Source organism: Mchenga conophoros, linkage group LG1 (assembly GCF_057382185.1).
Source record: "Mchenga conophoros isolate Kocher_MC1m ecotype Shallow Benthic linkage group LG1, M_conophoros_male_GT1.1, whole genome shotgun sequence".
NCBI lineage: Eukaryota > Metazoa > Chordata > Actinopteri > Cichliformes > Cichlidae > Mchenga > Mchenga conophoros.
Window position 1 is genome coordinate 7,141,123 of NC_140526.1, and position 11,085 is coordinate 7,152,207.

Sequence of the window (11,085 nt, forward strand, 5' to 3'; positions counted from 1 at the left end):
GGCATATAATAGGCATAAGTGACTTTTGGATTTCTGGATAGCAGTAACAGTAATTTTGCCACTTCAAACAAAACAGAACCATCTATACACAGTCACAGGTGAGAAACGTATTCAGACAGGTTTTTATTGTTAACTAAGAAAGATTAATGAACCTCATACAATCTTTGGTGCCTACAACATGCATTACCTGTAACTCTTTTGCATCTGGATCCGGTGTCGTTATAGCGGAACTAAATGACAGAGCGCAAGTTCCCACACGGACTCGCACTGCTTGTGATTCTCCTGCACCGTGGTTTCTCTTTATGAATGTTTTGTGTAAAGTTTGGTAGCGGTGGATTGATAAGAGTCTGTTCTTCCAGCAGAAACAACCCGCGCCACTGCGCATTGATCTGATCCGGTAAAACAAAGAGTGCATTCGTTCAGTACAGCAGTGCCGCTTTCAGCCACAGTCTGCACACCTCTGCACTGTTGATTCATAAATGCCGTCTTGCTTTCTCTGCTGTGTGAATTTATGCACTTATTCATTCTTATGCCAGCCAAATATGTAGTCTGATCGTGGTGTTTTGCACGACTGCATGAGGCCTGCTTTTACCTGTTTTTAATACAACAGTGTGATCACAGGAAATGCGCTCTCTGTACTGTTATTTATTTTTGTTTTGTTTTTTAAATTTGTCTTTATTTACAGTACTGTATATCAATTTTGGACCCACCCCTTGTTTTTTTTATCTTCATTATTATTAATATTATTTATATATGTTGCTAGTGAAATGGGAAATAGGTAGAGCGATTAATTGAAACAGCTGGATGTAAATGCAGCGTATAAGGCAACGGTGGAGTTTGTAAAATCTAATGAGCGTGAAAGTCAATATTTTTTATTCTTCTATCTTAATTCTTCAGCACACCCTGAACTCTTTCGGGAAGCGTTCTTGTCTTTTCTTTAAGCAGTCTTCAGAAACAAACACTCAAAGCTCTTCTTTTGATGTTGGCTGCATTTTGTCCTATTTTCTCTCAAATTGATCCCACACTGCTTCAATAATGTTGAGGTCCAGGCTCTAGGAAGGCCAATTAATGTCCTTTATTGTGTGTTTTCATATCCAGGTATACCTTTACTCTAGTATACTGACAGTGTTTAGGATCATTGTCACGCAGAACAAAAAGAAGCTGATGTCAATCAGATGATTTCCAGATGGTATTGCATGCTGGATCGAAATCTGATGGTATTTTTCTCCATTCATAATTCCATCCGTGTTGACAAGATACCCGACACTACTGAAATGCTGCCTCAAACCACTGCAGAGCCTCCACTGTGTTTTACAGATGGCTGTAGATACTCACTGACTTCTCTACACAGACCTGTTGCCACTGATTTTCACTACAGTTCCTGTGTATTTTTATTTTATTCCCATTTCCCTTCCTCAAGAATGGCTTCCTGACAGCCACCCTTAGGCTGAGACCATTTATGATGAGGCTTGAGTGAACACAGTGAATAGATGGATCACCCGAGGGTCCAGATACATTTCTCGGGGCCTGTGTCTGGCCTTTTTCTGTTTTTTTTAAGGGATTTATTTTTAGATAATGTTCGTCTACTGCAAATAGAATTATAGACCTGCTACTTCTTCTTTTATCCTCCCCTTGTCCAGTTTCCTCATTTTTCTTTAAGAACACTGCACACTATGCTGAGATTTCCCAGGTTTTTGGGTAATAGTTCTTTGGAATAGTTCTTGTTCATGAAATAATACTATTTCATCCCTGTCAAGCTGCTATCTTTGGCATTTTTTATAGATGAAACTAAAGAAATGGGAGTAAATTCTGTGTTTTTGTGAATAGGTGTCAGTAACAAAGTGCTGAAAGATACAGTTTAATATTTGTTCTACTGCTAAGTTGTTTGTAATTCCTTAAATTATGTGCTCTTATGTGATTAAGTGACTCATGGATCAGTGGCTTAACCATTCCTCTAAACATGGTCAGGTACAAAGACTGGATGAAGAAGAGTGAAAAAGAAAAACTTTAAAACACCTTTAGAGAGTCTGGAGAAGTATTGCTCAATTTGTAAAAGAATTACAAGGGAGTTTGGCTCCACTGGAAGCAAAATATAAAGAAATGAGGGCTGGCTCAAGAATTTTGCCCAGTAGTGTAGATAAGGCAAAATAAAGACTTTTGCTCAGTTGCAAACCATTCTCATTGTCAGTAATGATTCCCACTAGATTTCTAAAATTCTTTAAGCTTCACTTGAAATTGTATATTTACTGCCAATTTCATAGATTATATGTTTATAATGGAAGCTCAAAGTGGATGTTTCAGCTATTTGTGTCTCTGTGTGTGACATAGACTTGGCTTCTCTGTTTTTATGATTCAGGCATGTCTCAGGACAGTCAGCACGGCAAGTGGACCATCTCCAGCAGTGATGATGATGACGATGAGGCTCTTCCTCCTTCAGGGACTGCAACATCTGGTTCCCGTCAACCCACTGAGTCCAGTCACAGTTCCTACCGATCTGCTACTCCATCACCACCCGTGGAGGTGAAACCAGAGCCAGCCAAACCACCGGTGTCCTCTCTCGCTGTTGGCTCAGAAGCCAGGCAGTCAGCCGCTAAGAACCAGTTAAACCAAGTGAAGTATGAAACCAGCCCTTCACTGGCTGGAAAACGCAAGAAAGTGGCGTCAGATAGCACGGGCTGGGCTCTCTCTGATAGTGATGAAGATGATGGAGAGGTGAAGGGAAAGAGTTTGAGTGACTTGCCAAAGAAGGCGCCTCCAAACCCCAAAACAAAGAAGCCAAAGGTGGAGAGCGAGCGTCCTCCAAGTCCTCACGGCCGACTTTACTACATCGATGAGCCCGATGACTTCTTTGAATCCCGTCTTCCTCCACTAAATGACACCTACAGGTTTTACCTCAACAAAGTCACAGGACTGGAAAAGAAGTACAACAATGGCGCTCTGCATATCCGGGGTGAGTTTAGAGAGAACAAAGCTTCAGACACTGGTGAAGAGACAGGTTACCGGTTAGAGCTTTCAAACTAGCAGGGAAAGTTTTTTTTTATTTCATTTTATTACCTTCACCAAAGAGCTTATGTGATTGGTTTGTTTTTCCTCTCTGTTTGTTAGCAGGTTTACTCACAGTTATGGATTTATTTGAAAAAGTTTAGGAGTGGATGCGATAACTTTTTGAACCTTTCTTTACCATGGTGAGATGGCATTTTTTTCATATACATATCAAATGGAAATAGGAAAAGTTAAAAACCATTGTCTCCATTTTTGTGAATTGGTACAATGGTACAACCATTGTACCAGTTCACAAAAATGACCATTTTAAAGCCCTTTATCCTTTGTGGTGAAGACCTTAGAGTAATGTAGCGAGAAGTTTAGTTATCCCATTTCAGCAGTCATTTGCAGACATCAGGGAGATAAAACATCAAAGGAAGCAACATCTGGCAGACCCAAGAGAGCAGCCATCTGCTAAGTGACAAATTCTTTGTCAAAGGCACAGCGAACAATGCGACGAGCAAAGAAAAACAACAAAAAAGGGAAACTGGCAGTTATATTTGCCATTTGCGGCTCAGCTCTTGAAATCTTGGTTTTAGTTTCACTTCCGCTGTTTTTGTGATTTCCCCTTGGACATGTCTCTGCTGCAAACTCCTCAGGCTTAATGGTTTGGCTTTAACTCATAATCCAAACTTTTTTTTCCTTTTATTTAGACATTCTTTCCCCATTATTTGGCACCTTGAAAGAATCGGTTCAGGTGAGTAAAAATAATTATGCCTTCTTTTTCTTTCCACAGATGTTTTCATTTTAAACAACAGTGATAAAACAAACAATCAAAAAGCAACAACCATCTATCCCTGATAGTTCACACATGGCAATCCACTTTCTCAAAAGAAAAAGTCCACTCAGAAAAAAGGGCAGCAAATCAAAAAAATGCATGTCTGCTTGACTTCCTGTTAAAGTCACATCTCCTACAAAACTCCAAAAAAGCCCCAAAACATTAAAAAAAAATGTTTACCTTTCTGTACATATGTTATTCTTTCTAGTGAAAGGTTGGAAATCGTTTCTCTCATCCACTGTGTTCAGACCGAAACAGCGATTACTGGGCTTCTGAAAAAATTTACCCCTGTGTATTTTCCAAATCACTTTTCCTTGACCTCAGTGGAAAATGAAGTCCAGGGAAGATGTGTGGAGGAGAATTCATAAGGAGTTGGGGGGAAAAACAACTGTGGTGATCAGAGAATCCAACTGTGCTTACAAAAACCTGCTTAATAATATGACAGTAGGTGTTGTGGAAGAAACAGGCTATAAAGTGAAATGAAATGTTTGCCACGTTGAGATTATTTGCTCATCCTGTCCACTCATGTTTTCACATCCCAGTGGAATGGTTCCAGTGTAGCTCCTGTTTTTATTAAAGCTTCCTGTGACTGAAGTCTGAAGTCAAAATACTGCACTGCCTTAGCTGAGGGCAGAACTAATGCACTTTAAATATAATAGAAAATATCTTATTATTATATATAAAAATCTACGCTCTTGACGCAAGATCATAACTTCTTGAGAAGCAGATTTTATTACAGCAGCTTAATGTTCATAGCTCACCTGTGGGTTTAACAGGCTGCCGTTAAAGGCTTAAAATATATCAGCAGTTTATGAACAAAACTGAAAACACACTATTAATTTCTATCTAGGTCACCAACATAACTTATCAGTCACGCTGGTGACTGATGGTAAATTGTGAAATGACCTTATTATCCTCTATCCTCAATCCTTTCATAAGCGATGGTCCAGTGTGTTCTTTGCCTAAGGAGCTGATAAAGGTGGTGTTGACACACATTTCTTAAGCTCTTAGAAAATGCAACTGGCTCTTAATGCCTTCAGATGTATAACTCAGTTAGGATCCTTCCTAAACAAACCCGATTAGCCAACCACAGCCCTGGTCTCCATACTGTGTATGCGGTAATATGCGGAAATATGTGGTAAACAGCAGCTGTTGGATGGGTTACAATGAAACATGCGACAGATCCCTAAGGATGAATTTGATGACTTTACTTTTCATGTGTCAGGTGAAAAACTTGGGACATTGCAAAGAAGTAAAAGTATGGCTATAAACTCCACTCTCTTTCTTTATAGTTTAACTATTGCTTTGATATTGCCTGGATGGTGAAGCAGTACCCATCAGAGTTTAGGTAAGTTCTGCTTCTTCTTTCCTGTCACTGTACTATAACTCCCAGATCTCAGGTCTGATGATATTCATATAAAAAAAACGTTATTAAATTAAAAATTACAGTAAAATGAGAGAAATGAGTCAGACCATTGAGCGGTGAAAAGTACACTGGGGTGGAGGAAGGTAATGGTGCAGGGAAAGCTAAACTCTGTGTTTATGTTTTCAGGGATCGCCCAGTTCTGATCGTACATGGTGATAAGAGGGAGGCCAAAGCTCGACTCATCCAGCAGGCTCAGCCCTTTCCACATGTGCGCTTCTGCCAGGTACAGGCTGGCCCACACAGGAAACAGCTGTTTATCAAAGGGAAATGGTTGATATTATTTCCACTTTGGATTGCCGTTTAGGTTGAGCTAATGTTTTTATTTGTAATCATTTTTTAATTTTTGCAGGCCAAGCTGGACATTGCTTTTGGAACTCACCATACGTAAGCATTGTTGATGTCTAAAAGGGGTGCTGAGAGCAATCTAAAGCCTTAGGCTTTGGTTCACATATCAACTCCATTTTAGACTGTTTTTTTCCAATGTCTATGACATTGTACAGATCCAGGTTGTAAGCACAGAAGCCCAACACACCTGCTGTGCTTTTGTTTGTGAGGAAAAATCAATAAGAAGAAAGTTGTTTTAAAGAGGAAAGAGCTAAAACTGTTTGTTTCATACACAAAGTGAATGTGAGTCATGCAAAGCTACCCTGGTCATGCAAAGCTACCCCAGAAGAATAATAAAAAAAAAAAAGCATAAAAATACAGATGTAAATGAGCATAAAAAGTCAATCTAAATTTATTGACTACAAACTAGCACGACTGTTATGTAACCATATCAGGCTTTGCATCATTGTTGTCATTTTGGCTGTTTTCTTGTCAGAAATTGTATTAAATTCTATTCTATGTGGCATTAAAAGCTCTTCGATAAACACTATAGTAAAGATGGTGTGAGATATGATGATGTGAAAGACCGATAAAGTCATACAGAAAAAAAATGCTTTAAGTCATTGCTACTGGAAGTGGTTTTACAAGCTACTTAATCAGGGCGTGACTTTTCACAAGACTGCAAACAGTCCATTGAAAATATGTTTACGTTTATATGATCCACATTGCAGATATTATAGGCCTTTTAGCTTGCTCTTTGTTGTATTGTATTGCTGTGTGTCATCAGGAAAATGATGTTGCTGTGGTATGAGGAAGGCTTCAGAGTCATCATTTTGACCTCTAATCTCATCAGAGCTGACTGGTACCAGAAAACACAAGGGTACGTCTATTCTTTATTTATTGTTGTTGTTGTTGTGGTTTATTTGTCTGTTATCAAGGACATGGGAAGACTACCAAGCCAAATTTGATGCCGCTTGGTAGCAATGTGGTTTATCACCAGAGAAAAAGAGCCCTTCTAGTTCAAGAAGGGTTTGGAGTCTGCAAGTTGGACTACTAGCCCTACTTCTTATGAGCCACTTTAAAAGTATAGAGACTTATAAATAATAATCATATTGTGATTAAATGTGTCGCTTGGTTGTGAAAATGTCCTCAAATCAGTTTTTCCCAACCTAGGATGTGGATGAGCCCTCTGTTCCCTCGGTTACCAAAGGAAAGCAGTGCAAGCGCTGGTGAGTCGCCCACCTTCTTTAAGAGGGACCTGCTGGAGTATCTGGCATCGTACCGCGCTCCAGAACTTGAAGAGTGGATCCAGAGAATCAAAGAGCATGACCTGTCAGAGACCAGGTATACACAAGATGCTCTTCTGTATTTCGTGGTTGTAACAAGTGGCTATTTGAGTTACTGATGCCTTTTTACCAACTCAAAGCAGTCTGGGGTCTTTCTGCTCTGACCTCTAGCACCAACAAGGCTTTTTTTTTTCTTTTTTTTTTTTTTTTCAAACTGCCAGTCACTGGATTTTTTTTTTCATTTTTGGATCATTCTCTATAAAGCTGAAAGATATGGCTGTGAGGGAAAATCCCAGTAGAGCAGCAGTTTGTGAAATAAATGAAATGAAGTGGCTTAGAGTATAAGTCTAACTTTTATTATAAGTAGTTTAAGTTTTGGTTTCTGTAACGAAGAAGCTTCCCAGCTCTGACAATGTATCCAATCTTATCTTATATCCTATTATCTTATTTTTTGAGATGCAAAGAGACAGAACAATATAATCAGTGCAATAATGCCCAGATTACAGTTTGTTCTACCTTTGTCTTCTGTTATCAGGGTATATTTAGTTGGCTCAACCCCAGGAAGATATGTAGGTTCAGATATGGAGCGCTGGGGCCACCTGAGGCTGAGGAAGGTAACGATTTCCCTTCAACTTTACTGTGTAACTATATCACCACTGAGGTGTTGCTCTTAAAAAGTTGGGTTATAATGTTTATAGAATAGATAATTTTCTGCAAAATGCAAGTGATTAGAAGGAAAATGGCTATAATATGCAAAACATATGACTGGATTTTCCCTTGTTCTGTTTTTTTGTTTGTTTGTTTTTAAGCTGTTGTACGAGCATACAAATCCTATTCCTGGCGAGGAAAGGTGGCCAGTGATTGGCCAGTTTTCCAGCATCGGCTCTATGGGATTGGATAAATCTAAGTGGTTGGCGGGGGAATTTCAGCGCACCCTGACCACACTAGGAAAATCCTCTCTTCGCCCAGACCCTCCTATGCACTTGGTCTGTCCAACTACAGCAAAGATAATGCTGTTTGCTGCATGATCAGATTTAAAAGAACTGTCTGCTGTAGTCACTGAGTTTATTAAGACAGGAAACTTTTTCACTCAGGTTTTCAGACTTTTTTTTTCTTATATATTTGAAAACTTTAGCACTAAATAATCAATCAAGCAGTTGCCCACTTCGTATATAGTCAGGGTTTTGTTGTTCCACTCTTACTTCCGGTCATTCCTTTTGTTAGAAAACTTTGAGAAGATATTTCTCCAGCTTGCATTATTGAGCCACTTAGCTCATTTTATGACTTTTGTGTTCTTTAGCATTAATAATTACTAGGCAATTGCTATGTTTGACCACAGTTTATTAAAAGTTACAAAGCTCTATATTTCTAAAACAAGTTTTTAATGGGACCTTCTTTTGCAGCTTTATCCATCAGTAGAAAATGTGAGGACAAGTTTAGAGGGATATCCAGGTAAATATTCTTTTTACTCACATTTCAAATACAGTATAACTCATATAAAAACTAAACTTCTTCAGAATACTTTTAATTTTAGTATTTTCAATTTGCGCTTTTAAATATTTCTGTTTTTATTATTGTGAATTTACTTGTAATCTAAACATTTTTGTCCTCCAGCTGGAGGCTCTCTTCCCTACAGTATCCAGACAGCTCAGAAACAACTTTGGCTCCATTCTTACTTTCAGTAAGTTCTACCAAAGCAAAATTCAGTCCTGCTGTTAGGGCGCAGCAGTAATCAGTCACTTCTAGTGTGCAAGTATGATTGCAGTCTCCAGCCCTTTTTTTTTTTTTGTTTATTGTCACATCTGTTTTTAACACAGAATCTTTCAGGTTGATCACAAATCAGAACAAATCAGTAAATAAAAGCAAAAAAACAAACTCAGCTCAGAAGAATCAGAGAAGTTCAGGAGCACCAGAAGGAAAGCAAATAGTGCGGCTGATTCCAAATAACTCACTGCACATACCAGTTTAAATAAACAGTTGAGTTGGACTATTGAATTATCTAAGATTATTAGCTTGTATCTAATTTCAGTGTGCATATGGGACCACAATTTATTACTGTAGCACAAACACAACAGATGGCAACTAAAGTGTTGAAGAACATCGGGGAGAAATTAAAACAGATGAACTGACTGAGGTGCTTAAAAACAGTTTTAATAATGTAACATTACTAAACGCTTTAAACAAATGAGAAACATTTAAACCCAATATTTGATCTGAAGAGGTGGTCAATACTGCACATAAATCATAATCTCGAAGTTGGGGCTAGTCTGAAATTTGGTAGTGGAAAAGTTTTTTAGTTGAGATTTTAATGAGGTGGAAAGCCTGAAGTCTGGAAGTTTCAGAGCTGCTGCTGAGCAGCTGTACTTTAAGAGCAGTGATCAGCTAACACAGCTAAATGACCAGAGTTATAATGGTTTTTCAGGTCTAGCAGAAACACTGGGATTTGCCTATTGAGGCAATTATTGAGATATGAGAAAATGTATTTAGATTAGCCATAACGTAACATTCCCAAAAACAGGAAAAACATTGAACTGATGGCCACATATGGTTTGCTCTGTTATCTTCTGGGTTATATTTGACATCCAGGTGTCCGAGTTATTCCATGCATGAGGTGGGCCGTAACTAGGCCTTGACTTTTGCTTTTTGCGTTCTCTGTATGTTTTGGAACAGCAGTCCCCAACCTTTTTTGTGCCACAAACCAGTTTATGTCCAACAATATGGATATATACAACAAAATAAAACCAGTTCCTGCACCCAAAAAAGTTTGGTACAGTTTGCACACATCTTTTAAGTGATCCGCGGATTCTTGTGTGTGGTTGTTTTTAGCCGCTGGAAGGCAGAAGCAACGGGGAGGAGTCACGCCATGCCACATATCAAGACATACATGAGGGCATCTCAAGATTACTCTCAGCTTGCCTGGTTCCTTGTCACAAGGTTTGTGTTAGTGTGTGTCTTTGCATCTGTTCTTTTATTTCTCATATAGCATTTACTGCTAAAACAGGCAGAATTACATTTTCATGCTAGACTAGAAATACGCTTTTCTTGTGGGTTGCAGAATTAAGAGTTGTATGCGTTTATAGTTATCTTTTCCTGTGTTTATATAAATAGTAATACAACGATGTGGTTGATAAAATTAGTTGTTCTGTTTTCTATAATCAGTGATAGCATATTCTTGTGTAATGGTTGCATCTTGTGTTGTATCATTGTATTTGCCATTAGTCTGATCATTTCCTGGTCGCCTGAGCTGTAATAAAAAATTTCACTTTGTCTCTTTGGTGGGTTTCAGTGCGAATCTCTCCAAGGCAGCATGGGGTGCGCTAGAGAAGAACAACACTCAGATGATGGTGCGTTCATATGAGCTGGGAGTCCTCTATCTGCCGTCCGCCTTTGTAAGAGCAACATACAATTTAATTGTGAAGAAAAAAATTTCTATTACCTTTTATCATTATTATAAAAGACCCGATGTGTAGTTACATGATGGATGTCTCCCTACAGGGCATGAAGACATTCTCTGTTGACAAAAATCCATTTCCGGTCTCTGCGTCCTTCTCGGGTTTCCCAGTGCCGTTCGATCTCCCCCCTACATCCTACACTACTAAAGGTATTGGGTGTTTTCTTGCTTTGGAACTAGACTCCAGGAACTGTAGTTTTCAATACTTCAACGTTGACTTTTTTTTTTTTTTTTTAGTCCTAGAGGTTTTTGCGTGTTTTCATCCACATTAATAGTTTCTGAAAACCCTATCAGTGTGGATCTAGCACCCACCAGTCCTGACTCTATGTCCTGCATAATGTTCCTTTTTATCTGGTAAATCAAAGTATCAACACTTTGAATTTTACTTCACTCTTTTCCTTCTTTGCTCTCAGATCAGCCTTGGATCTGGAACATTCCTTACAGCCAGGCTCCCGACACACACGGCAACATCTGGGTTCCCTCCTGATCACACGCACACACGTCTCATTTGAAAGTCTGCTGTCTGTACCTGTTAGTTACTGTGTTTAGTTGTTAGTGGTATTAACATTTTTCTGAATACTTTTATACTGTACCATATACTCATATGATTTCTACCAATAAATAAAATATTGTTAGATTTGTGTATTTGCAATGTCAGTTGTTGTTTTTCAGCATTAGAATAAGATTTAAACATAAGAGGTTGCACTCAAATAGCTTGAGTTATAAATCTTCATATGTAATTCCAATTTAGAATCCCAGGAGAGGTCTGATGTGGTCT

General features: G+C 38.6%; 1 protein-coding gene across 1 annotated transcript; it reads left to right on the forward strand.

Annotated features, from left to right (window-relative positions):
* Positions 1 to 263: 263 nt before the first annotated feature.
* tdp1 (tyrosyl-DNA phosphodiesterase 1) lies at positions 264 to 10,952 on the forward strand. Its single transcript, XM_085296664.1, has 16 exons — positions 264 to 397; positions 2,357 to 2,950; positions 3,696 to 3,739; positions 5,113 to 5,168; positions 5,373 to 5,469; positions 5,596 to 5,630; positions 6,358 to 6,450; positions 6,744 to 6,914; positions 7,392 to 7,470; positions 7,666 to 7,842; positions 8,260 to 8,308; positions 8,471 to 8,537; positions 9,683 to 9,790; positions 10,143 to 10,245; positions 10,352 to 10,457; positions 10,721 to 10,952. The coding sequence occupies exons 2-16, from the start codon at positions 2,359 to 2,361 to the stop codon at positions 10,792 to 10,794; spliced, it is 1,851 nt and encodes a 616-aa protein (XP_085152790.1). The 5' UTR covers positions 264 to 397; positions 2,357 to 2,358; the 3' UTR covers positions 10,795 to 10,952.
* The last annotated feature ends 133 nt before the right edge of the window (positions 10,953 to 11,085 follow it).

Excerpts from the sequence above, each read along its gene's own strand:
- tdp1 (XM_085296664.1), top strand. The coding sequence starts at position 2,359 with ATGTCTCAGGACAGTCAGCACGGCAAGTGGACCATCTCCAGCAGTGAT. Across the intron at positions 6,451-6,743 it reads TGGTACCAGAAAACACAAGG|GATGTGGATGAGCCCTCTGT; the intron begins GTACGTCTATTC and ends TTCCCAACCTAG. Across the intron at positions 8,538-9,682 it reads TGGCTCCATTCTTACTTTCA|CCGCTGGAAGGCAGAAGCAA; the intron begins GTAAGTTCTACC and ends GGTTGTTTTTAG.